Source organism: Suricata suricatta, chromosome 3, assembly GCF_006229205.1.
Source record: "Suricata suricatta isolate VVHF042 chromosome 3, meerkat_22Aug2017_6uvM2_HiC, whole genome shotgun sequence".
NCBI classification, from domain to species: Eukaryota; Metazoa; Chordata; class Mammalia; order Carnivora; family Herpestidae; genus Suricata; species Suricata suricatta.
In genome coordinates this window covers 117,046,354-117,073,551 of record NC_043702.1, presented here as the reverse complement: position 1 = coordinate 117,073,551, position 27,198 = coordinate 117,046,354, and the positions used below count along the sequence as shown (strand labels likewise).

General features: G+C 50.9%; 1 protein-coding gene and 2 long non-coding RNA genes across 4 annotated transcripts in view; 1 reads left to right on the top strand and 2 right to left on the bottom strand.

Annotated features, from left to right (window-relative positions):
• Positions 1-4,659: 4,659 nt before the first annotated feature.
• Positions 4,660-7,272, bottom strand: LOC115286612. The gene is made up of 2 exons (XR_003906165.1): positions 7,005-7,272; positions 4,660-6,278 (listed from the first exon to the last, which is right to left on the bottom strand). It is a non-coding gene; the product is annotated as an uncharacterized LOC115286612 (long non-coding RNA).
• Positions 7,273-8,626: 1,354 nt separating this feature from the next.
• On the top strand, positions 8,627-14,713 carry LOC115288023. The gene is made up of 2 exons (XR_003906782.1): positions 8,627-8,703; positions 14,337-14,713. It is a non-coding gene; the product is annotated as an uncharacterized LOC115288023 (long non-coding RNA).
• The window catches only part of NVL (nuclear VCP like), a 77,328-nt gene continuing 63,461 nt past the window's right edge, over positions 13,332-27,198 (bottom strand). For both annotated transcript variants that reach the window (XM_029934928.1, XM_029934929.1), the window contains 4 exons: positions 22,964-23,040; positions 20,737-20,825; positions 18,343-18,413; positions 13,332-13,569 (listed from right to left, as the gene is read on the bottom strand). In XM_029934928.1, coding sequence (XP_029790788.1) covers positions 13,525-13,569; positions 18,343-18,413; positions 20,737-20,825; positions 22,964-23,040 — 282 coding nt within the window. In that variant the 3' untranslated portion in view covers positions 13,332-13,524. The remainder of the gene's footprint in view (positions 13,570-18,342; positions 18,414-20,736; positions 20,826-22,963; positions 23,041-27,198) is intronic.

Here is a 27,198-nt window from a genome sequence, read left to right as displayed (position 1 = left end):
TGGTCACTCAACCCACTGAGCCACCCAGGCACCCCAAACCAAACACTTTTAAGAGCTGGCTCAGAATCATATAGTTTGCAAACACTGCAGCTCTGCAGAGATGATCCCACCAGCGTTCTTGGAAAAGCAGGCAGGACCCCGGCCCAGTTTGCCAACGAGAAAGGCTGGTGGACATAGGGACGCTGTTTGGGCTGCAGACGCCCACTCCCCTCCTGGGAGGACGGGGGGCATCTGCACACCCAGCTCCAGGGCCCTGGGCACAGCCCCACCCTGGGAATGGGGCCCTGGGAAGTGAGCCGGCTGGGCCACCGCTGTTCTGTGGCTCTTGGAAGACACTGTGTCACCTCTCGACACCTCGAAGAACAAGGAAGAACACGGCAATGCCTGTGTGCCCACAGCAAAGCCCTCTGTGCGGCTTCCCTCTCCTTCGGCCGACTCCCAGGGCGGGTGGGATGGGCAGTGGCACTCTCACTGCCTGGCTTTAGCTCCTCTTGCCCCTGAGAACAGCCAGGTGTTGAAACTGGTCACCACGGTCATCAACTGCCATCTGTGGCTGTGGCACAAACACACAACAGGGAGCTGACCCTCGAACCACTGCCGGTGCTCAGTTCACTCACGCTGCCTACGGCCCGCTCCAGAACGGCAGGTCTACACCCACAGAACTGCCCAGACCCTCCTCCTGCCCCTGAGGCCACCACTCGGCCTTCTGGGTCCGTGAATGTGACTCAGGTGTTCCTTTTTGAAAGTAAGCACAAGGTTAACTGCACGTCAGCACCTGCAACAACACCTCACCCCTGATCCACCGGCCAGGGTCTGCTGGGACGGGCCCTGCCCCAAGGAAGGTCTGCCGGTCACCAGAGCTTCTGGGCCCGGGCCAGGCAGTGAGGCCGTGCCTCCATTTTTAGACGACACTTGGATCTCCGTGCCGGGTCCCGAGGTGCAGAGACCGCCTGCTTTTCTAACTACTTGATTTGAATGGATTCTCGTCCTAGGACTGGAATGGCCACATGAGATCAGGTTTTCAAAACTCAGCTTGCTGTGAACGTGCTCGAGTGTAGACGTGTGCATAGGGGTGGGCGGCCAAACTGGGAGGAGCAGGCAGCCTCTTGCCTTCTTCCTGCCTCCCATGTGACTCACATACGTGCAAGCAAGCACATGGGCACACACACGCGCGTGCTCACACAGGATCTGGGGGCCCTGCGAGACACGGCCCCAGCTCCCCCCATCACTGGCGGGCCCCCAGCCGCATACATGCTCAGGACCCAGCTGCTCTTGGGGCGCCGGCTGCCTCCGCCAGGAGCCCGCGTCTCTGCAGGGCCCCTTCCTCCCCAGCACGCAGGGCACGCCTTCACCACCTCCTCCCCAGCTGCTGCGGGGGTTTCACCTAGGGCCAGCCTGAGGCCACAGTGTGGGTACAAACAGCTTGTCTGGAAGGTGACCCCAGGGAATGGGGAGCGGGGTCAGGACAGAGGTGGCCCCCCGCGCAAGTCTGGGTGGGCGTGCCTGGGCAGTCCTGGCAGTGGCCGCAGAGTCGGGACCTCAGAGCAGCTCCTGAAGCCCTGCCTCTGCCTGTCCTGTGTCTGCTCCTGAGTCTGCACTGACAACACCAGTCTGAGGGGAGAGGGAGCACTCACCAAATCCTGTTGCTCTGGTTGGCCGAGTCTCCTGGGGACACAGCCAGCCAGCTGGGGAGGGAACCGAGGAAGCCCTGAGGCACAGAGACGGGAGGGTTCTGCACGATGCGGTGGGAGAGGGGGCCCCGAAGGCCTGAGACGTCCCCTCGGGATGGAGCACCCATGTCCGTCATGCGGGTCTCGTGTGTCCCCGGGGTCAGTGCCTCAATGCCCACAAAGCATAAGCCTCGGAGCCACTGTGGCACCGCCCTATCTGAGGCCTGGGGAGGAGTCTGGCCGTGTGTTGTGGGTTGAAATGTCTACCCCAAAAGACATGCTGAAGCAGAACCCCCAGACCTCAGAATGGGACCTTATCAGACACAGGGTCATGGTGGACGTGATTACTTCCCACGAGGTCATGCTGGAGCACGCTGGGCCCCACGTCTGACGGGACCGGTGTCCTTGTGATGGCCACCCTGGGCAGCGAATACTGTGTTTTCGTGTGCTCACTCATGTCCCACGGAACTTGGGCCTGATTCATCTACTCCAGGTGCACGCCATCGTCCTCAGAGACCTGCTCCCTGCCGCTGAAGGAACCAGCCCATCGCTCCCCTGCCCATCGCTCCCCTGCCCGGGCCCTCACTCCTGACCAAGCCCCGCAGCGCTGGCCACACTCCTGCTGAAAAACCAACCAACCGCTCGCTGGTCAGGCCTCTGCCACTGTCCCTTGAGCTGGCTTCCCAGGGGCTTTGGGTGTAGGGAACGAGGCGTGAGGTGGTTGGTCTTGAGCTGGGGTCCAGGGAAGCTGGCTGGCAGCCCTCGCTTTACATACCTTGCACACCTTACCCCTTCTTGATAAAGAGGTTGGTCCACGAAGTCACTCAGGGTTGAGGGGCCTGGTGTGGGGTCCCCCACGTTCGTGGTTGCAGCCCCAGCCCCACTGTGATGGTATCAGGGCCCCATGCTGGGATCACTACCAGAATTGGAGAGAGGAGGTGCCAGAGCATCCTGTACACACACACACACACACACACACACACACACACACACACAAGCAGAGGCTGTGGGACATGCAGTGATGTGGTGGTGGCCTCCAGCCTCCATGTGAAGCCCACTGTGCCTATGCCTTGGCCTTGGGCTTGTGGGTGGCCAGTCCTGCGGCCAGCGGTTTCTGCCGTCCAGCCACCTGGTGTGCGTGCCTCTGTTACAGCCAGATGAACAGAGCATGTGGGAAAGTCCTGTGTGTTTTCATGGATGGCAAAGGAGAGGATTTAAAAACAAAGGGAGGAGCATCCGACTTCAGCTCAGGGCATGATCTTACAGTTCGTGGGTTTGAGCCCCACATCAGGCTCTGTGCTGACAGTTCAGAGCCTGGAGCCTGTCTTCGGATTCTGTGTCTCCCTCTCTCTCTGACCCTCCCCTGCTCACGTTGTCTTTCTCTCTCTCTCTCAAAAGTAAACAAAAGATTTAAAAAAATTTTTTAAAAGAGAGGAAAAAGGAAGTGCAACTAGGGCGCCTGTCCAGTGTGCTCCATGAAGCACCAGGCGGGTGTCAGGGAAATGTCCCGATGGCGGGAAGGGCCGCAGAGCTGCAAGATCTGTCCCCCAAGACCCCCTCGTCCTAGAGGGGGTGTAGGGATGGAGGCAGGTGGCCAGGCAGGGACTAGAGACCTACTTGACAGGGAGTGTTGATCAGGGACAAGACCACCCAGCACATCGGACCAGAGGAAAACTTAGGCACAAGCGTTAGAAAAATCTTAGTGGTGTTGGTCAGTAGAGTAGTGGGATTATGGGTGACGTTGGTCACCTCTTTGTACATTTCTAGGAGTTCCTGTTGTGCCAGGAAGGTGAGCGGCACAGTCATCCACGAGCTGGTCAGTGGGCCTGGTGCTGGGCTCCCCCTCATTGTGTGGACCGGAAGCCTGGCTTCCAGGACTTGAGTCCCCTCTCCTTGGAGGAGTCACAGCTCTGCCTTGTGATGGCTCGTGGAGCAGGATCCAAACCCCAGACTGACTGCCCATGACTGTGCTTTGTGTCTGTAAAGAAAGGGATTTTCAGCGACGAGACTCGCCGGCTGCCCCTCTGGCTATAGCAGGTCCTTGTGAGCTTGCGCTCTGACCCCACACAGGGGAGCCCTGAGGGTCCTGCCGTCCGCCATCAGCTTTTCCCCACCTGTCGTCACACCACGGCACACTCGGCCCCTGCGGCCCGATGTGCCCCATGTGCACGTGAGTATCCGTGTGCCGGGTTCACTGACCTGACCCCCACCCCCCAGGAGAGGCCCATGGGGATTCTGGGTTTGCTCAGAGCAGATCAGCCAGAGACCCACACCAGCCTGGCTCACGCTGCCAGCAGGTAAATATTTGTCGAACAGATTCATGAAATCTGTCCTCCCCCTTACATCTCTGCCCTTTGGTCTCCAGTTCCAGGCTCCGGTGGACGCTGGACGGCAGTGCCCACGTGTGTCAGAATGCGCCTGGCTGAAGAACTTGGCTGCTGTTACCTGTCGTCACGTGTTACAGCCCCCAGCCCCAAGCGAACGCGAACAGGCGTTCTTCAGTTTAGAGACCTGAGCGCCTCCCGGCGTCTCCTTCTTTGAGCTCTGTGATCCTGCCTCTGTCCCTGATCCCCTTGCCACTCAGCCCGCCTGTCCCCCGCCCAGGCCACCCCGCAGCGTCTCAACTGCAGGCGCCCTTTCACCCCAGCAAATGCTGGCTGGGCTCGGCGCCCAGGGAGGGCGAGGGCAGGCGCAGGCCAGGCACGGAGACGCCGTTCTGCCAGGTCTGAAGGCGTTCCTATGGGCTTCACCCTGTGAACAGGCAGATGCACACTTGTCTGTGCCACACACAGTCCCGAAGGCGAGCACGTCTGTGCGGCGAGTCAGGGCTGGCCGAAGACGGAGGGTTCCCGGCCCGTGTAACTGTCCCCCATGACTTTGACCCTGAGATCACATCTCCATCAGCAACCATCTCAGTTGATCTGGGTTTCCCAAAGGCAACCCTGACTCTGAAAATGCTGCCTTTGTGAAAGATGCCACAGAGACAGGACAGAGCATGATATATATGTCTAGGACTTAGAGGATCACAAGAGAACAAGGGGGGGTCATCAGTCAAGGGTACGAAGAACCGTAGGTCGTGCACTGCCCGTGGTTAACAACTGTGCCGTCTGCCTGCCAATCAGAAAGCAGGCAGATCTCACGTCGTGCGTTCTTATCAAGAATACGAAAATTAACGAAGAGGGCAGGAGGAGAGGACAGGTTTATGCCACAGAATGTCATAATGGGTTCACAGGTGGCCACTTATCTCCAACCTCATCTAGCAGTATACAGTGGGTGTATAGAGCGGGTGTATACAGTGGGCGTATTCAGTGCGTACAGTTTTTTGTACACAGTTGTACCTCAGTAACGTGGGTAAACAAGAACAGATCAGGACACATGCACCACAGAGGACCCCCAGGCGTCCCCGCTCCACACCCTGTCCCTCCAGAGGAGACATTATCCTGCCTTTTGTGTCAATCCCTCCCTTGCATTTCTTCTCCTGTTCCCAAGTTCTCCGTGAAAAAGCATTATTGAGCCCTTTTGAGGAAGCAGAAATCAAAATCATTGAGGAAGGAGGAACACAGTACTTTTAAATCGCTGCAAAATGTTTCTCATTCATTTGTTCATGGATTTTCTTCATATTACTATCACAAAATTTTTCTTTTAATGAGAAAACTTTTTAATTGAAGCATAGTTGACGTATGACGTTATATTCATTTCAGACACACAATAGTGTGGTCGTCCTTCGCCATTGCACGATGCTGTGTCACATCTCTCTGCCTTACATATAACTGGAAGGTTCTGCTGTGGACCCCCCTCCGCCTCCCTGGGGCGCCCTGGGGCGCCCTGGGGCCCCCGGGGCAGGTGGCAGGCGGGTGTGGACAAGGTGCTACCTGTCCGGCAGGAGCGTACATGCTTAGAAGCTCGTAGGGAGTGCGCTGCTCTGGCCTTTCTGCCTCCAGACTCGCTGGCTGCCACACCTGGAAATCCGTGTGCCCAGGTGCTCAGGAAGCGAGGTGCTCAGCTTTCCAGGGAAGGGACAGAAGAGAACACACAGAGAGAAGTGGGCCAGGCAGTTGGTGAGCACTGTTTTCATGTTGAATAGACTGTGGGAGGCAGGTGTTTGCTCCGTGGTCATGCCCTGTGGCAGGTCTGTGTTGTGAGCTGCTGCAGGATGGTCAGGAGGCCTCCCCAGGGCCCCTGGTCCCCCTCCCTCTGTCCCCCGTCTTCTGTTCCTTGGTGTTCCTCATTTTGGTGGAGTGCACCCTGATGCCTTCCTGAACGGTGGAAGGGGTGGAAGTTGACAAGACAGCACGTGGGGCCCAAGCCCCCTGGAGGCCAGGGGGGGCAGTTACTGGAAGAGGACCCACCACTGGGCTCCTGAGAAACTACCAGGATGGGGCGGATGGGGTGGCGAAGACTAGGAGGGGCGAGTCCCAGCCTGGAAGAACTCAGATGAGCGCTGGCCCGCTGGTGGAAAATCTTCAGGAAGTGGTGAATGGAAAACCCGGGCCCTCTGCGCAGGCTCAGATGGAGGGTGCGTCCGGTGCTGGTGTAGCCGCTTTTCTGCCTGGAGCCTGGCGGGAGGTCTGTGTGCCCAGCACCCTCTACAGGGCATGATGATGAGGTCTGAAGGGTTGGGGTTCAGAGCCAGCTACTAAGATCTTTCTTGAGAGGTCTTCAGTGCAAAAAGGTGGTCTTATTAAAGCACGGAGATAGGACCAGGGGCAGGAAGAGCCGCCCTGGGGTCGTGAGGAATGACTGGATAGGGAGTTGGGGGAGGTAAAGACCCGGGAAGTTTCCAAAAGGACTTTCATATGTGAAAGACTCACAGGATCCTGGAGGCCTGGCTATTGTCAAGCTAAGGTAGTTGTTCCCTCTAACAAAGCATTAAGAGGGGTGGGAGCTCCTGAGAAATGTCTCACTCTGCCTGCCCCAAGTATCCATCACTGGGCTGCAGGTTATAAGAAAAGTTAATTTTATCTGCCTTTTCCTTCTGCCTTTGTTCCCATATCAGGGCCTGACTGGCCCGCTGTGCCCTGGAGCAGGGGCATCGATGGCTCATGTGCGTTTCCTCTGCTCCTGCCCGTGTGCTGCCGGGGGTAAAAGCAGTCTCACATCAGGTCCATGTCAGCACCTCCCCATCTCAAGGCTGGGGAGCATCTGTGGCCGTCGAAGACCACTCGCCCCCACCCCCAGCACCCCGACTGTGTTCCTGGGTTCTCCACCTTTAAACTGCAAGGGTGGGGGGCTGGGGTCCTCCCCGGGGAGACCGAACGTGCGGGCCCCCCAAGCACCACCTGGGGACTCTGATTCAACACGTCCACAGTCCGCAGCAAGGCCCAGGCCACTTACCTCTGAAAAACCTCAGGCAATTCTTGTATCACAGAGTTGAGAAACACTGACAGTCACTCAAAGGCCTTTGGCAGCATTACAAGAAGTTCTGAAAACAAACTGCAGGTAATATTTTCCCAAACGAAATCCAAACAGTAGTGTGCTGCATGAGCTCAGCCCCGCGGTGGGCGGCCCTGAAGGAGACACATCCATACTTCTCCGGAATCTAGAAGCTGCTTCTGATGACACAAAGGACAGGTGGGCACATTCTTGACTGTTCCCGGGGTTCACCATTTGCCCATTTTCTTAAATCTTTTACTCCTGAAGCTGGGCAATAGGGTAGCTATTTCTCCCCCCACCCCATCCATTTAAAAATCCTAAACTGAAATACATATGGATTAAACGATACTTTGTCTCAGGTACCACTTTGCAGTAATCCAGGTGGGGAGTCTTGAGGGATGGACAGATGGGATGAGATTGGCTACCAGCTCATCCGTGGAGAAGCTGCGGGTGGGGTGCACGGGGTCTCCCTGTGCGGACCAGGTCTGGGCCGGGTGGCACTGCCATGTCTGGGTCAGGTGGCAGTGAGATGGCGCTTGATCTTCAGGACAGCAACTGCATATGGTCCAACTACACGTGTTCAAAAGTTTCCACAGGAAATGGCTAAATCAAACCTTCAGCTTTATCCTCACTGTTCGGTTCATGGCTACATCTTGCCTCATAGACCTTGACCTACAACCTGCAGCCATTTCAACAGGTGGCGGGTTTTCACAGCTGGAGAGTTCACCTGGCGGCTACCGCCTAGAGGCTTCTCAAACTAGTTGCTTGAGTTTAAAGAGAAACTATCCATTATTTTAAAAAGATTATCACTGTTTCGAGCCACACTAGTTGATGGAGGCAGAATGTCTTACAGACCCAGAAGACAAGACACGGAACTCCACTTCCTAACAAAGCACCCAGTAGGATGTAGGACGGAGGCTTTAGAGTTCAGCCAGTCTTGGTTCGAATTCCTAGGTGCCACTTGTTAGCTGTGTGATCAAGGGGAAGTTGCTTAACCTCTCTGTGCCTCAGTTTTCTAAAATATAAAAGGAAGATACTTTATTCCTCAGTTTCGATGTCTTCATAAAATAATGTCTATAGTTCACCTTCCTCTGCAGTAACGACCAAGCCGTGACATTTTGTGTTACAACACAGATGCTCCTAGCTTGTGCCCTGCGGCGTATGAAACCCCGTGGTTAGTGAGTGACTCTAGGCTGGAAGCAGGGGCTGGAAGGTCTGACAGCTACTTCGAAATCGGAAGTTCTTCATGAGCTGAGAGGGGTGGAGGAGGCAGCTGAAAAGCAGCAGACATGAGGCAGCTGTTCAAGACGTGTTTGTTGAATTAACACAGAGAACACGGATCCAGCACTTAGAGTTCATCTGTCGTGGGTGCCACAGTCCAGGTGGACACAGAGTGGTTTGCGCAGAACGCGGAGGGAGGGGCTGGGCGGGGGCCCTGGGTTGGGGGTGGGGGCTGGGGCTGTTCCAGGGAGCGGTTCCTAGTGAAAGAACAATGTGCTTCACTGGAGGGGGCGGGACAGGGGTCACATCACAAAGGTCCCTGTGTAACAGGGCATTGAAGGGTATTAACCTGAGAAATGACACTGTAACCAAACAGAGCAGAAGTGATGAGAGGCTGATGGCTGTTCCAGGCAGGGATTTACTGGGGCCCCAAGGAGAGGTCAGGGAGGGTCGGGAGGGTGGCAGCGGAAGGCAGGGACATGTCAGCAGGTGTCCCTGAGGTTGGGAAGAAGGCAGGGACATGTCAACATGTGTTCCCAAGGTCTGGGTGGGTGGGGTTGAGAGGAAGGCAGGGACCGGTCAATGTGTGTCCCTGAGGTGGGGGGGGGGGGGCAAGAGGAAGGCAGGGATGGATCAGCATGTGTGCCCAAGGTAAGGGGGTGGGGTCGGGAGGAAGGCAGGGATGGGTCCGCGTGTCCCTGAGGCCAGGGTCCATTGAGGTGCAGGCAGGTTTGTCGTGTCTCGGCCAGTCCCTGCTCAGTTTCCTCCTACCTCTCTCCTCCCACGTGTGCCCCTCAGTGATTCTTCCTCTTCCTCACGGAGGAAGGTTCACTGGATCTGGTGGCCAGGGCTGAGGGGACCCAGGTGCTGGCCCTGCTCCGTGTCAACAGGAAGAATTAGAGATCTGGAAGGGCAGCCCTGTGTGACAGTGCTCGAGGTTGGAACAGGACAGGCACCGCCACGGCAGCATCTGGGGAAGCTTTCAGAAAAGCGTTCAGCTTTCTGGCAGGCGGAAGAGCAGGTGTTGGGGCAGAGGGAATGATCTGTGGTCGAGTTTGTCTGTCTGGAGATGTGCTGTGGTCTTGGGAGACAGAATGTTCTGGGCTGTGACATACTTCTTGCCTCCACACTCGAGAGCCCCGATGCTGCCAAGCCTCCCTCCTGCCCCGGGGCAAGGCTCATCGGCTGCAGTCCTGTCAATGTTCAGACGGTGGTGGCTCACCTCTGCTCCCGAGAGCAGAGAAGGGCACTGGTGGCGGGTGACTGGAAAAATGCTCCCTCCCTCTTTACCTCAGTGGGATTTGGGAGGAAAGTGCAAACAAAGCACCTGGGGTCTTGGGGGAAAAAGAGGGAGGAAAGGAAGGTCAACTCAGCCTTCGGCATTCGTGACTCTTTGCGGTTCTTTACTTTTAAGTAACCCCCACTTTCAGTATTGATACTGTTCTTAAACTTTAATATGTTTCTATTATTAAAAGTTTTAATTAAAAAATGTTAATGTTTTATTTTTGAGAGAGAGAGAGGGACAGAGCATGAGTGGGGCAGGGGCAGAGAAGAGACACAGAATCTGAAGCAGGCTCCAGGCTCTGAGCTGTTCAGCAAAGAGCCCCATGTGGGGCTCGAACCCACAAACCGTGAGATCATGGCCTGAGCCAAAGTCAGACACTTCACCAACTGATCCACTCAGGTGCCCTCAAAATGTTTATTATAAATCACATCAGATAAAGGGTTGTGAATTATAGGGGAAACTGGGACATTTGTTTTAACTTTTTGACTGAAGTGAATATACAGGAAAGAGCCCAGCACAGGGAGCGAGGACTCACCACAGAGACCAGGTCCAGGCCTCTTCTAGCCACTGCCACCCCAGGAGTAACCACCACAATTGCTCATGGCATCCATGGCTGCTGCCTATTTGAACTTGAGACACTCACCAGCAGGATGCACCAGGTCACTGCACTCTCGGGACCCAGGAGCATTGCCTGTGCCGTCTCAGGGTTGCATCTCAGTGACCGAAAACACCTGGTCCAGCTGCTCCACTGCTGACGGATGTTGGGGTTGGCCCAGTTCTGGTCTGGGATGGATTTTGAACACACGTGTGGGTTTCCGTCGGGTGGATATGCAGAAGCGTGCTGCCGGAATATAGGCTCTTCATGTGTCCCTACCTTGGTTTCCATATGACAGTCAGATTTCTAGGACCCGATGACTCCACATGTCAAGTCCTCACATGGAGGGGCCGTGTGCCAAGCAGCAGTCTATGTGCAGCGGCCTTGTAAGACCGGAGAATTCACGTTCATTGAACACGCCCCATGCACCGATCCCTGGCTGGGTGAGGAGACCAGACGGGCAGGAAGCTCAGTGGCCAAGCCATGGGTGGGCGTCAGATGACTGAAGGCTTGAGTATTTAACTGCATATTTCTGTTTGACCTTTTATAAAAATAAGCTAAAAATAAAAGGCAAACTTGATACCAGTGATTGGCACGGGCCTGGCAGATCCTGAGCAATGGAACCATAGATGGCATCTGAGAGATGTGGGCACCATCTTCTTGCCAGATCTGTGGCTTCTCAGCTTTGGAATGTGAACAGGGCAATTTCCAAGTGAGGGTTTCATCCAAACCCTGTGTCCAAATGTGTTCAGTCCTCAAGTTCAGGCAGCAGAGCCTGGACAGCGAGACACCTATTACATGGATGTGTGTTAAGAACACACTGGGGGATCAGGTAGCTAATTAGGTAGGTAGGTCCTCTGAGCTTTTGGAGGTAAGATCTTCCTGTGGACACAACTTAGACCTATTTGTGGCAATAAACTGCAGACGAAACGGAGCGCCCACCTGCTCCCCAGGGACACTGGCCGCAGGTCTGTTCTCGGCTCCTATCACTCCTTCCCTTCCTGCATTTACATCCCCGCCTTTAGGGCTCAGCTTAGACCTCATTTTCTCGGGAGAACATCCCTGACCCTGTTGTGGCCCCACTGCCGCGCCCCAGCCCTCCTCTTGCCATGTCAGAGGTCTGCTCACATTGGTTTGCAACTGCCTCTTTCCTGGTTTGAACACTGTTAATTAGGATATTATTAGTCTGGTTGCTTTAACAGAGACCAAAATATAGATGGCTTCAGACTGACAAAGGTCAGGGCGCCTGGGTGGCTCAGTTGGTGAAGCGTCCGACTTCGGCTCAGGTCATGATCTCATGGTTTGTGGGTTTGAACTCTGCGTCCAGCTCTGTGCTGACAGCTCAGAGCCTGGAGCCTGCTTCAGATTCTGTGTCTCCCTCTCTCTCTGGCCCTCCCCTACTCATGCTCTGTTTCTGTCTCAATAATAAACATTAAAAAAATTTTCTTTAAAAACCCAACAAAACAAAGGCCCAGTCTATTTGAGTCTGAGAGAACTGCTCACAGATGCCCAGAGACCCTGGCTTCTTAGTCTGGTGGCCCTGCCACCCACCAGACTGCCACCGGGTACCTGGGGAAAGCTGTTTGTGATCACAGAGCACAGCTCTGCAAAGGGAAAGGTGGCATTAAGAAGCCAAGCAGAATTTTCTTCTTTCTGACACCAGGTGTGGTCTTTGGGGATGATCCCAGAGGCTCTGCTTATGAACTCAGATGCAAGGTGGGATGCTGTGGGTCAGCTAGGCAGGCCAGGTCACTGTTCTCGGCACCCCCTGTCACCAGAGGAAGAAGGGTGAACAGATCGTGTGGGGCCATCGCTGTTCGGGCCACGCCCACCGGCCTGGGCAAGGAGTTCTGAGGTCGTTAGCACCAAGTGTTCAGGGAGACCACGGAGGGACTCCACATGTGAAGAACAGGATAGAATTCCAGATGTTTCTGAACACAGGACTGGGTCTGTTTCATGAGAGGAATAAGAGCCAGGCAGGTGTAACTAGAGTACTGAGTGTTCTGTATTCATAGATGACCGTGAACGAGCTTTGGATCTCACTTCTGTCTGATGAAGGCGCCATCTGCCCTGTCATGAGCTGGGGACCAAGAACTCATGACCATGTACAGGCTGAACATTGTGCTTGCGTGATGGCACTGGAGAGGCGCTGGCAACATGCGCTGTGATCCTAGTGGGTTAGCATCCAGCCCGGTATGCACCTGCTGCCCACCCAGGCCCAACTATCGGTGACCCAAGGGCACTCGGGCTGTCTGGTCACTCACGCTCTGCCTTTTGTTCAGGCTGAGCTCAACTACCGCAAGAAGGGGTGCTCAGACCTAATGGTCAAGTGTCAGGAAAATCTTTGCCTTTTCTCATGACCTGCACACACGATCTGCCAGGTAGCCTCTCTCCATCCATGTGGCTGCAAGAATAGTCGAATCTACTACTCAAATTTAGGGCCTAAGACCTCCTGGCCTCAAATGAACTGCCTGTCATCCCTCATCATCTCTAGTACACGACACCACTCTGCTGCTCCCACATCTGTCTGAGGTCCCAGAGTGCCGTCCTCTCCATGCCCCTCCCTGAGCCATGGTACCTGCGGGAGGGGTCATTTAGAGGTCGCTGTGCTCCCATGAGCTCCTCACTAAAGAGGATGGTGTTTTATCTGCCTGGTTTGCTTTTATCTATTCATATTTTCTCCCCATTGTCAATTCTGTTCTTAAAAATAGCATAAACGTTTCTGGAGCGTGAGGTGGCGTGGAGCCCCCAGGCGAGGCCACAGTTGCAGACCCTGCGGGTGGGCAGGGTGGTAAACGAGCAGCAGCAGGAACACAAAGCAAACCAAGGCTTTCAGGACGCAGCAGTGACCTGTGGAAGCTTTACAGGGGCCGTGCGAGGAGGAGGACAATCTGGACACCACAGGGACACAGCCGAGTCTGATGAGAATGGGGACACTTACGTGGTTTCCAGCACCTTCCACAGGAGGGCACAGCTGGAGATCTGGAAGGGGCCCGAGGCCACAGGACAGTGGGTCTCACGGCCTCTTTCTTGATTGACACGTGGTTGTGGGGGTGTCCTGCCAGCAGGAAACAAAGCATTTTGGGGTGATGTAGCCTCAGGTTGGCAACGTACTTCAGACATTTATGATAAAAGCTCTTTTTACTGTGATTGCAACTTCTGTATAGAAGTTGAGAACACAGTTGAGAATGGTTCAAAATAAACATTTTATTTAAAAAAAGTTATCAGTTATTTTATTTCAACAGTTACACATGTTTTACGTAAAGAGAGGGGAGGGTGTTCCCACGTGAGGCTGGCGGACAGGAAGTGTCTTCAGCTCAGAACGGGCCAAGCCACTCTGGGAGGAACACACGTGCGCAGTATCAGGTCGGAGATGGAGGTCATCGGCTGAGGGACCTCTGCAGGGCTTCGTACATCACCTGGTCCTGAGAACAGGGGACAAGACACAGAGCTGGTGAGCGTAAGGTGGGCTGAATCACGCCCCTGAAACGCATACACGGATGTCCTGGCCTTCTGGAACCTCACAGCGGGACTTTGGAGAGAAGGTCTTTAGGGAGGCGATCACATTAAAGCGAAGCCCCAAGGACGGGCTCCAAGCCAGCAGGACTGGTTCTCTGAAAGAAGAGGGCTGAAGAACAGACAGGCATGGGGACACCATGTGAGGATGTCCAGCCTCCAGACTGAGGAAGCAGTGCCCACTCGGCATGCAGCCCACCCCATGTGCACCCCCTTCCACAGAGAGCATCCACAACTCCCATTGTCGACTGAAGTTTGCCCTAAAAATTGGGTGATGAGCTGCTTATGGCTCCATCCACGAAGCGAAGAAAGCACGATTCTGAAGTGTCCTAAGCCTGGATGGGAACGGGGTCAGAGCACCTGCAGGAAACTGCAGGAGTAGGTCCAGCGGGGGAGGCTGCTCTTGAGGGGGATGTCCATGGGGTCTAGTCAGGGCCACACGCACATCTGAGGTCTGGGGAAACGGCTCGACTTTTGCTCATTCAGGCCCAAGCAGCATGTGCTTGTGTTTCTAGCCCTTGAACATGTTCTTAAAATCCAATGTCATTATTCTTTCGGATGCATGAAGTGTTCGCAAGGTTCTAGGGCACTACACACAGTCACAAAGTGAACAAAGGCCCCTCCTGTCAACGTTGTGTCACAAATACTAACACTGTGTCTTCCTCATGTTTAACAGGAGTGGTGGCAGAGCGCACAAGACCCCTGCTCTTCCTGACGGCACTGTTTAGAAGACACTAGAAGATACTCCTCCTCTCTTCAGAGTGTATTGCTCAGAGCCCCTCAGCAGAGCCATCATCGCATCTGCTGCTGCACTGTCATGTGTGGTTCCAGGGGAAGCTCCCAGAGCTGCAGCGCCAGCCGCACCGGGGACGCTGGCCGAGTCTCGGGAAAGGGCTGTACTCCTCACATCCTCACACCCTGGCCAACAGGCATGATCAGGTTTTGAGATCTTTGTCAATTGCCAGGCAAATAGTAGTGTCTTAGTTGCTTTTCTTTTATTACCAGTCAGGTGACAATTTTTCCGTTTAACAAGCTCACGTGTTTTTCTGTGAAGGGTCTGTTCCTGTTCTTTGTCCAGCGCCTATTTTCTAGCATTTTCTGTGTTGGTCTTTTCCTCATCAATTTCTGGTCATTCTGATTCACCTTTGGGACATAAACTGCAAATCTTTCTCCTATTTGGTCATTTATCCTTTGACAACTTTTTTAGCATAGAAATTTTTATCCTTCTGTATCAGATTCTGAGTCTTTCATTTATGTTGCCAGGTTTTTTGATGAGAGGACGTCCCACTTGAGCTTCCAGATATATCTTCTGGTCTCCTCTTCTTTTCATGGTTTTGGGTTTTACGTGTTAAGCGCTTCCACCCCTCTGCCTGCAGTGTGATGTGTGAGTCCCATGTGAACTTCTGGAAACGGCTTCCCAGCTGTCCCGACATTGATCGCCATGTTTCCATCACTGGTGTGGAGACACTGTTATGTACTGTTTATTATGATCAATTACATGTACCACGATCACAATGTTCTAGTTACTGAGGCTTGTGTTTCAGGCCCCGCCCCCGGCTTGTCTGTTCCGCAGTCTCCCTGGCTGTCCCGGTTTGCTTGGTTTTCCACGCACACTTTCAATCACCCTGGTTTGGGCCCCCAAACAAAACAAGCAAACATTAAAATAAAAGACCCAAGAGTAACGCCATTTAAATGACTCTGAACAGGGTCCCCTGCTCATGTTCTGTCTCTCAATAATAAATAAATGTCAAAAAAAACTTTTTAATAAAAAATAAAGTAAATGTGTACATATTATTAGCTTATTCTGGACTGAAGGCTTTTATCAGATGTGCACACAGAGGATACTTTCTGAAGAGCAGGAGCTTTTAATTTATTTATTGTTGCTTTTTTAAAAATAACTTTTTTTAATGTTTATGATTTAGCAGTGATACTGGTATACAAGGACCCTTTATCCTATTTCAGAGTTAGTTCAGCATTTCACTGATACCTATTTTATGTTTACCTTTGAAACTATTTGAGAAGTACTTGAAAAAATGTGTGAAATAAGTACGTAGACATTTTTTTTTTCAAATCCATCTTTCAAACTGGGGTAAACATTGAGTGCAGTCCAGGAAATGGGTTTCCTTCTTGAGTGGAAAATCTGCCCTGACCTGTGTGTCCAGGCTCTGAGTCGTTGCATAGAGAACATCCACTCTACCTTGATCTGACTCAGAAGTGTCCTCAGAATAAAAGATAATAGTCCTAAACTCGCTTGTAAAAGGTCATACGTGAAGAAGAGCCTGTCGTGACTGCTTCTGTGAGCAAAGCTGCATTTCTGTGCACATGTCAAGAGCCTGTTATCGTATCTGCTGGGAGCCACAGATGCCCATGTCCCTTTGGCAAAAGTCGCCCAGGCAGGCCGGCAGGTACATCAGTGCTAAGGCCGTCTGTTACTGTTCAGTCTTTTTTTTTTTTTTTTTTTTTGATACAGAGAGAGACAGAGCATGTGAGGGGGAGAGGCAGAGAGAGGAGGAGACACAGAACCAGAAGCAGGCTCCAGGCTCCAAGCTGATGGTACAGAGCCCAATGTGGGGCTCCAACTCACAAACCATGAGATCATGACGGGAGCCGAAGTCAGATGCTACCGACTGAGTGACCCAGGTGCCCCCGTACATTTATAATAAGAAGGGAATCAACTCAAGTTTTTAGGGGCAAAGCACAAGGACAAGAAACAAGAAAACCAACTGACCAGCAAGCAGGTGAAAATACGCTCACCTTCCTGGTTGTTGGGGAAATGCCCACTTACACCGCACCGGACACTCGGGTGGCTGACATCCCAGGACTGCAACACTCTGGTGTTCGTGAGACCGTGGAGAAGCAGAAGCCCTCACCGAGCATGGGCAGAACAGCCTGTGTCTGAGACCAGCCAGGCCCATCTGGGTGCTCACCCACGAGAAGTGAAAACACATGCTCATGCAAATTAAAACCTGTTTCCTCTCTCTCCCTTGTTCTATCTCACATACATTCAAAGGACCTTTATTCATAAAAGCCAAACCCTGGAAAAGGCCAAGTGTCCCACAGTAGGAGAAAGGACAAGACGCTGCAGTACATTGTTACCCTGGAAAACTACCCTGGAAAAGGACCAAACTCCCAAATGCACAGCACGAAGAACCTCAGAGACGTGATGAGCACAGGAGCCAGACGCACTGAACGTGTGTGGCACGGCCCTACTTGTATCAAGCCCAGTGAGGGAAGAAGTCAGGGCAGAAGACGGGTCAGGTCCGGACTCGCCTGGACCACCAGCCTTCGAAGACGCACCAGGACCTCCTACAGGAACGGGAGGTCCTGTCCGCTGACTGTGGCGCTGGCCACAGCTGTCGCACGTGGCAGGACTGTACTATGCTCCACTGCACGTCAATTACGCTTCCACTGAAAACAGGGAGGCTATAAAGAACGGCAGATATGGGACCAAGTCCACATCTAACTCCTGGGAAGGCCCCAGACTCCAGCCGCAGGCGAGAAATCACTTCAACTCCAACAATTTTTTAACGACTGAATCTTTGGGAGCTTATCACTAGTCTCTTGTTGATCAGAAGGAAAAGCCCCAGTACTGTGAACTGCGCAACTGTCCCTGGTTTTTGTTGAGAAGACTGTGTTTTACGGAAAGATGCTCAGGGGAACCAGCACACGTGCCAGTGGTAGACAAACACGCCCAGGAGGGGAAGGCAGACCATGGTTTCTCCACAGACGGGGGAGGACTCGGTCCCAGGGCAGCCACTGGACTCTAGGCGAAAGGCAGTCAGTCACATGCCTCAAAGATACCTCCAGCCCAAATCAATGAACCAGTTACTGTACTTAAAAGTGGTAAGGCGATGGGTGCCCGGTGGGCTCAGTCACTAGAACTGTTGCTTTTGGTCTCGCGGTTGTGAGCTCCGGCTCCATGATGGGTATAGCTATCACTCAACATGAGACATTTAACAGTGGCCACCTCACTGAGAATAAGCCCGAGGCTCTGGGACACGTCAGCCTATCCCCCATAACCTTACTTAAACTTTTGACTCTCCACTTTCGCTCAGTAATTACAGTGGGAAACGCTAGGCCTGGGGTAGTAAATGGCCAGTGATTTAAAGGAGGTTTGAGTCCAGCAATAAGCAGGTCTCATGGCTAAGGCATGCGACACTCCTAGGACACAAAAGACACAAAAGAGAATGAGATCGACGACAACAGAACCCAAGCCAGAGGCTTCCCAGGGTTGGACACGTCCTCTCAGCCCGGTGTCACCACAGCCACCCAAGTTACTACAGATGGGTCACCTCCGCACAGTAAGAGGCAAACACATAAAATCTGGTGTTTTATGTAAAGAGATGTCAGCTATTTCCTTTAGCCTTTCTCCGACCTTCCTCGGGGACGATCCACCCTGCCCCTGGTGCCCGCCCCAGTGAGTCTGGCTCCAGGCAGATAAAAGGCTGCCTGCAAGGGTGGAGAAGCTCAGAAAACTGGTGAGCCAGACAGATTAGAAATCTCAAGAGGGTGGAGAGAGATATGAAGGGTCATTCCTTTCTGGCTTCAGACTTCCAAGAAACACACAAAAGTACAATCTCTCAAGAATGTTCTCACAAAGGCAATTATTTTCCTTATTTTCACGATACCGGTCTTCATTCCAGTCTCTCGATTCTGTAACACATTTTAAGAGAATTTCTTACCTTTTTTGATATAGATGATTTTACTTTCTTGAAAGCTTCTTCGAAGTGCTTCTGACTGACCTTGAGCTCGCCTGTGGGGCAGAAGCACAAACACAGGTGGCACAGCGTGCTCACGTCCCAGCAGTCAGGGGAAGGTGGGGAAATCAGCGATCACACTGCTTCTGCTCTTTTTCAGAATGATTCAAGCCTGATACAGTCTGCACATCACATTTTTGGGACATTTTTTCATCTTCATTTAATTTACACACACCTGACTATCCTGAGTTCTCTATTAGCGTCTATTTTAGCATAATCTTTTTCCCTCTAGCAATCAAAACTGTTTATTTTGGGACAAATTATATAAAAAAGTACTTTGTGCATCTTTAATTAGACAGAGATTCTTACCATTAAAAAAAAACAAAGCAGTCCATGTTTTCATTACCCACCCCCCCACCGTTTAAGGAGATACTGCTGACATCTAACATATGTAAGTTTAAGGCTGACACCTTGGTGATATGATACACGCGTGCAGTAAAGTGACAAATACAAGGTTAGTTATTAACACCTCCCTCCCCTCACGTGATCACGTTTTTTTAATGTGTGGTAACAACAAGACCTGTCTTAACATCTCTCAAACACATGATCCATATTGCTAATTGCAGTCATCATGCAACACATCTGTTCCCCAGAACCTGCTCGTCTTCAGCAGGAATCTGTGTCCTTTGACCAACGTCTTCCCACTTCTCCTACCCTGTGCTCATCAGGTTTTCACACAGGACACCCCAAAGAGACATCACTCCGAAACAGATACCCTTTGGGGGCCCTTCTTTAACAATATTTACACCTTAATGGTGATGTTTAATGAAGAAAAACCAGAACTGGTTTTTGTGGTTTATTTTTTTTTTTTAGATAAATTCAAAAAGTTCAGCTGGGAACAGAACGTGTTATTCCACAGTATTTACAAGTCCAGGGGGTGCCTGGGTGGCTTAGTCAGTTAAGCATCTGACTTTGGCTCAGATCAGGATCTCACAGTTCGTAAATTCAAGCCCTGCATTGGGCTCTATACCCTGCTTGGGACTTCTCTCTCTCTCTCTCTCTCTGCCCCTCCCTAACTCAAGCTATCTCAAAAAAGAAAAAAAAAAAAAAGAGTCCATTTGTGTAATTAGAGGTTATGGAATTATAATATCACAATATATATGTAATGTACAGAGATAATAACACATCAATGGATTACAAGGGGTTCTAAACCTTTATTGAAATTTTTCACAATTTTATTTTAGGAGTGCCTGGGTGGCTCAGTCAGGTGAGTGTCTGACTCTGGTTTTGGCTCAGGTCATGATCTCACAGTTTCATGAGTTCGAGCCCCATGTCTGATTCTGCGCTGGCAGTACAAAGCCTACTTGGGATTCTTTCTCTCTCCCATGCTCACATTGTCTGTCTCTCTCAAAATATATAAATAAACTTGAATAAATAAGGTAAAAAATTTTTACTTGAGAGAGAGAAAGAATGTGTAAGTAGGGGAGAGGGGCAGAGGCAGAGAATCCCAAGCAGGTTCCATGTCCAGTGCAGAGCCCAACCCAGGGCTCAGTCTCATGACCATGAGGTTGTGACCTGAGCCGAAAACAAAAAGTGCAGTTGAGGGCATCAGTCAGCAAGAGAGCCGTGCAGAGTCCCTGGAGGACAGAGAACTAGAAATGCTAAGTGCAGCAGGGCGGGGGTGTCAGAACGTGCTGAACGATCACAAAGTCACGTCCAAACAGCACTATTAGTAGCGGCCAATATGTGAAGAGAGGCCTGTACATTTTCAGTGAGAAATCCCCAAATACTGCAGACTCTGCCCTTAGGTAGCACGCTCACACGGTGTTCTCACAAGACATTCTCATTTTGCAAGTTACATCACCTACTTCCAAGAGGAATTTGAAAGAGCTTATGATAAAAAAGTTCAGGTGTCCGAATCTGACAACTGAACAACAAAAATTATGGGTGGATGGCGGGTGTTGACAAATGTAAGCTACACAGATGCTGTGTGATGGGGAACAAAGTTATTTCTGAGACTCTCGGTAGCTGGAGGAAAAAAGGGAGAAGAAAGAGAATATCAGTAGGAATAAAAAATGACAAGTTTTGGAAATGCACAGAACAAAAGATCAACGTGGACTTGACCTGCAGATAAAGCACAGGCTGAGAGGACAGGGAGGTGCGTGTGAAGGTGTGCAGGTGGCAGGAGAGCACAGCCACAGCTGCAGGCCACCAGGCAAGTGTGGCAGAAGCCAAGCGGGGTGCGGGCGCCTGGACGTTCTCCCCAGCAGAATGTCAGAGAAAAACTGCTAGGACATGGTCACTTTCCAGGTCAACAGTGGCTTTAGGGATCCAGAGTGATAAGTAAGAGGAACCGAGAAATTCTGGAAAGAAAGGTACCTTTCTCACTCCTGCTCTTCGGTCCTGCCATTTCCTGTCTCAGGGCGCAGATAGAAGCTTCTCGTACCAAAGCAGAGAGGTCCGCACCCCTGTAAAAACAACCATCCTCACTGATTTATTCTTAGACACTGCAAAGAACAGAAAGAAGTCTGACAGCAATTTTAAGTCGCATATAACACAGTTAGGAAAGACACCTACCGATACAGGTGGGGTAAGCTGATTATGGTCAGTAAGAAAGAGCTTTTTACTTTTACTTAACAGTTTTCTAACTCTCAGAAGATGGGTAATTATGATACAAACAAGTCACTGAATCGTAACTACTCCGATGCTAACAGCTCTAGATACTAACGTTAATGCAAAAAGTGAACCGCTCAGTCAACAGAAAGAAACAGACACATGTATCATAAAATCCTCACTCACAAGGCTTACGCTGCCCACGAGCTGACTGTCCCACACTACCTAACGTCTCGAGTAGATTCTATAAGAGGTCATTTGTGGCACCCAGTTGAAAAGAGAGAAACACAAAGGCTATAAAGTCTTTAATGCCCTTGATTCAAGCCCAGGCTGAATGGGCCTGTCATAAATGACCTAAAACAGAAAACTAGCAAGCCTTCACGTAATTATGCTGTGTAATAATATGCCTCATCAGCATGGTTCCGGTGTTCAGTGGAAAACGCCAGTGCTGACTGGCGCTTCACCACATTACATCTTTAGCAGAATTCTTGCAGCCCTTCAGAAGAGTTTGAATCTGGTGTGGGGGGGGGGACCTCATTTCTAGACATTAAACTTATTTAATGTCTGAAGTTGACAATTCCAATAATATATAAAATTAAGTGCCCACAGAGCTTACATTATGAAGTGAATCCAATGTTTCTGCGGTTAGGTGCTGGTTTACAATGCTATTTAATAATTAAATACGTGCGTTCATGTTCATTGCTCTCCTTTAACAGTGAAACCTCACACAGGTGTGGAGACACCTTTATCACAAATGAAGAGCTGAAGCCTAGAATTACGTCTTCTCAAAGTGTGTCAACAGCGGCATAAATCCTAAGTGTACAATGCTGAACACTAACCCTGGCCCTTTATACTGTACACCCTGCACCGTGGAACCAAGGATTTGACCTGGGTTTAGTTCGGCCATGACATGGCCTCTGCTGTGAATGGAGTATCTTTTCAGATTTTAGCACTCGAAGATGCAAACTACTCACTTAGGCCTTTCCCCCATTAACAGTAAGTTCCCAACAGGGTGGGGTGAGGGGGAGACACGCTCCTCATAGCGGGGGAGGGGCGTTCACATGCCATCACCAGGCCTGGCGCTCTGATCATGTCCCATCACCCAGACAGCCCCTGCTCTCACACCCGAGCCGGGGCTGCCGGACAAAGAGGAGGCTCATGGCCTCGACGACCATGACTGAGAAAGTGAGAAAAAACGAGGTATCCTGACTACACGCCCCCAAAACGATCAGTGTGGTTTTGAGTGCAAGCGTCTTGACAAGAGACACACAATTCTTCCACTGGAACTGGAAATGACCGAGTGCCTGTTCTCTGGATACAAGTCTACACTGCTGAAGAGAAGACTCCTGAAGGCCTCAGACGTGAAGCTTCGACTTGCTTACTTGGCTCTGACCTACAGGAACGTCTTGACCACCAAGTACACTGAAGATAACACAGCAGGGCTCTAAAATAAGCCAGACGGGATGTCTCCCTGGGAGTTAAATGTGAGTTTCATTTTCTTCTCTGTGTCTCCAAAGTGATAGTTAGCAAACTTACGTATATGAAGAAAGCAGCCCTCTCCCCCACACCCACACGAGCTGAAGGCAGAACGCCTGTTCTCCCGCTGCTGCTGTCCGCTGCTGGAGGCGAACCCCCTGAGCTGTGGGAACTGCAGCTCACACCTTACTCTCCGAGGCGCCGGAGCACCTGGTGACTTGCAGCTGACAACGAAAGGTCTGCTCAAACGTTCCGGAAAAGGGACAGACAACCAGTGAGGGCAGCGGGGGTGGCCAGGAGGGCTGGGTACCAGGACTCAACACAGGACTGGATGCCCCTCCTGGGGCTGAAAGTTCCTCGGGGCCTCAAAATGCATGGTTCCTTCTCTAAGGAAAAGGCCAGAAGGGGGGTTTTACAGGACTCCCAACTGGGTGCTCCCCGCAAGACCACTCTCTCCCATTTCGCCCAAGGAAACAGAGCTTCGGAGACACAGCGGACCAGAGAAGCAGGTACTCACGAATAGGAGTCACAGCGAAGGTCCTCAGCAAGGGCTTCTAAACTGACATCTGCGGCCAGCGGGGGTTTGGTGCCGTTCTAAGAGAGAAAAAAAATCAGCTTCCAGGGAGGCTTTAAAGAGCAGTACTTTTCCACATTCTAGGTTCTTAATAAACAGTAATGACTGCTGGACTCAATGAATATCACTGACTCCCAGACCAGTGTGGGAGATTTATATAAATTCCAATTTCGAGAAATAAGGTTAAGAAGCAAATGCCAACATTCAGAAAGCCAAAGGCAAATGGTTTATGCCCATGATGTCTGAAGAAACTGCAGTTGCAGCAGGAACCAAATCTACCCCCCGACACTGTCCAAGGGGAGAAGCACCTCTCCTTGGCGGGTTACACATGGCAGAAGCTGGGGCAATGCTCCGCTGTGACGCAGAGCTGGCCAGGATGCGACCAGAGGTGAAGACACAGTCCTCCAGGCTCCGCTGTTCTTTTTGGAGGCCTTATCTTTTTAATTTTTTTTAATGTTTTTTATTTTTGAGAGACAGAGAGAAACAATGTGAGCAGGAGAGGGTCAGAGAGAGAAGGAGATACAGAATCTGAAGCAGGCTCCAGGCTCTGACTGTCAGCACAGAGCCCGATGCAGGGCTCAAACCCATGAACCACTGAACCGTGTGAGGTCATGACCTGAGCCGAAGCTGGATGCTTAACCGACTGAGCCACCCAGGCGCCCCTCAGAGGCCTTATCTAAACCCCAATCCAGATGTTGGTGCCAAGGCCTCTCCAGCTCACACACCAAGGGAAGCTGGAAAGGACAAGTGTCAGAATAAGACACATGGCGCCCTGTGTGTGTACACTGCAGATTTAGTGACATTTCAGTGACTGAAACCACAGAGGCAAACAGAACAGTTTCTAGCGATTTTAAGATGTGTGACCTGGTCAGATGGTAGGTGAATACTGGCTTTACTCTTCTGATTCACAACTTATGATTCACAACTTACACTTACACTGCGTACAGTCTTCCCTTTGTAGTAAACACTACATTAGAACACACAGGACATAAGTCAGCCTCAAGATGAGTATTAAGGATCAGCGGGGCAGGCACCCCAGGCAGAGGTCACGGCCAGACCGCCGGGTCCCGCACGCAGATGCCCCGTGTCTTATCACTTCCTCTCTGCTTGGCCTGCGTAAAGATTACATAAACTATACGTCTACAAGCTGCTATGAAACGCAAATGCTCATCTAACCTAGGTTCAAGAAACAGCTGTGTTTCCCACTTGATCCACTCTGACCTGGGAAGTCATCCTGGGGAATAAACTCCAGGGGACCTTAGGCGAACAATTTTGGTGCTTTTTAGTTTTCCCTCCAGCTATGTGTAAACCAGACGGCCAGAAGCATGACCTCTTCTAATGCACAGGTTTTCCATTTAGTCAGTTAACTGTGGGCACAGGTGGTGGCTGCAGTGGGGAGCAGAGCTTCTGGTGGCCCTCTCTCTCACATCTCTCTTCTCTCTTACTGTAGTAAAACGTACTTAACAAAATTTATCATTTTAACCATGTTTTGTGTAGTGAGTGCATTTGCAGTACTGTGCAACTATCCACCTCTAGAGCTTTCATCTTCCCAAATGAAACTCTGGACGCACTACCCACTGACCCTCCCATCCCCCTCTCCAGCCCTGGCAACCACCACTCTATGGATATAACTGCTGATGTTCACTTACCTTTTTTTTTTTAAACATTTATTCATTTTTGAGAGAGAGATAGAGGGTGAGTGGAGGAGGGGCAGAGAGAGAGGGAGACAGAATCCGAAGCAGGCTCCAGGCTCTGAGCTGTTAGCACAGAGCCCAACACAGGGCTCGAACCCACGAACCATGAGATCATGACCTGAGCCAAAGTTAAATGCTTAACCAACTGAGCCATCCAGGCACCCCAATTTTTAAAAAATCCTCTGAGCAGACAAAACCAGCTTCATCATACAAAGGTTAATTTGCAAGACTAATCTGACCTGGGTAATTTCTTGCTTATGCCTCCAAAATTAAGACTTTTATTTTTTTCTAAAACATTTTTAAAAATATTTATTTATTTTGAAATGGAGGGAGGGATGGAGGGAAAGCACACAAGCAGGGGAGGGGCAGAGAAAGAGGGAGATAGAGATTCCAAGTAGGCTCTGCATTGTCAGCACAGAGTCCAACGTGGGGCTTGATCTCATGAATCTTAAGATCATGACCTGAGCTGAAATCAAGTCAGACGCTGAACAGATGGAGCCACCCAGGCGTCCTAAGACTTCAATTTTAAGTGGTCCTTACACCCATTGTGGGGCTTGAACTCAACCTTGAGATCAAGTGCCACATGGTCCACTGACGGAGCCAGCCAGGTGTCCCTAAAGTTCTCTTTTTCTTGATTTGGAGGTTTTGTTTATAAAGACTCATATAGTTGGGTATTTAACGAAACATCCACTTTTCTGTATGTGTATAGTACTTCAATACAAAGGCCTAAAAAAAAAAAAAAAAGAAAGAATTTTGAAACAGGAATTAGGAAATCTGAAATGTTGAGTTCTAAAGGTCAAATCTGCAACTGAATGGACCTTTGGGAAGTTCCTAAATCTTTATTATTTATTTTGGTAATAAAAAAAATAGGATCTATCTATGCTGTGTCACAGAAACAATCAGATCTCCTGTCACAGTGAACTCAAATCAGATCTTTACCAACGGGCATTGCTTGAAGGTATTTGTCATCTATAGAGAGCTACTGTTTTACTCAGGTGATTCTGCAATAATGTCCCTGGAAAAGTGGGTCATCAGATAGGCTCACAGCAACGCCCTGGCATGCACAGGTTTCTGGTAACTTCAAGATCATAAAAATGAACTGGGCAAGAATTTCCAGAACTAATGGCAGAACCTGATTCAAACAGAGTAAGAACGAGAATTGGTAACACGGGACTGCATGAACTGAGGTCAGAGATTTTACCACCCTGGCTTGAAGTACTGGTTCTTTATGTTTTCTTTTTCCAGACTTGAGGAACCATGGGTGACTTACAACAGTCGGGTAAAGTACACCTTTGGAAACAAAGATGAAACACATTCTATCTCCCTACCTGATCCCCTAACATCCAAAAATGAAGTTCAGTGCACAGATAAACTCATCTGCACCATTGTCATTCTTCATTCTAATCCTGTTCAGTGCCTCTGACGCTTTGTTACACACCAGTCACTAGACCGGGTCCTGAATTCCAATTTCCTCAAACATCCAGCTACAACTCTCCAAAATAGCATTCTACTCTCCCTGCCCCCTCCATGAATGAGAATCACTAAGAACAAGTCTGCCTTCCCGTCTCTGAAGGGGCTGTGTCAGGCGGTCTTCACTGCCCAGAAGGCAGCAAACTTCAGGGCCTTCACCTCTGGGTACACATCACATGGCTGAAGAGGCCCTACCTGACACCCAGTCGGTTCTGCAGCAGTGGGGCCCAAGGAGGAGAGAAGCAGTCGCCATGGAGGTGGGCTGTTTCCCCCCAGCACACCAGAGGAAGCCTCTGCGCATTCACTAACCACAAACCCCCTCCTCTCTCTCCTCTTCCCTGGCGCTGGCCTGAGAGCACGTCCTCACCCGTATCGCCCAGGCCAAGACCAAGGTGGGAAATCCAACCTCCAAATAACTGCTGGACTTGCCCCAATCCTCTTGCCTCAGTTTCTCTTGAACAAACTCGGCCCCTCTCCATCACGCTGGTCTCTCTGAGCCTACACCACTTCCCTGTCTCTGGTTAATGACCCCAAACCCAGGGAACCTTGCATCCAGGCTCTATAAAAGGAGACACAGGGCACAGGTAACCAGAATAAAACCATCTGTGTGGTCTTCAGACCCTTAAAGTTGGCTGGACACCATGGCTGTACCAGAAGGCCCTCGTGATTTAAAATTAGCTCCTTCTGGCAGGTCCCAGCTTCTGTGAATTTGGTTAGGAATAAATATAAATAAGGCTAAGATCAAGAACCCCTCCTTAACTCTTGAAAATCTGCTGCTAAAGCAGAGCCATCCAGTGAAAATTCTCTGACCAGAGTTTGTACCTGTGTAGACATTAGATTCTAGCCTTACAGTCTTTGAGGATATGTTATACACCTGTAAACTGGACCAGCTCCTGAATGTTTCTAGCTCAGATATCTGGCTGGGACTGTCCCAATCAATGTTCCAATTCTCTCCCACCCTTCTGATTTGCAATCACTAGGAGCGAAGACTGCACTCGAATCTCCTTGTAAGGG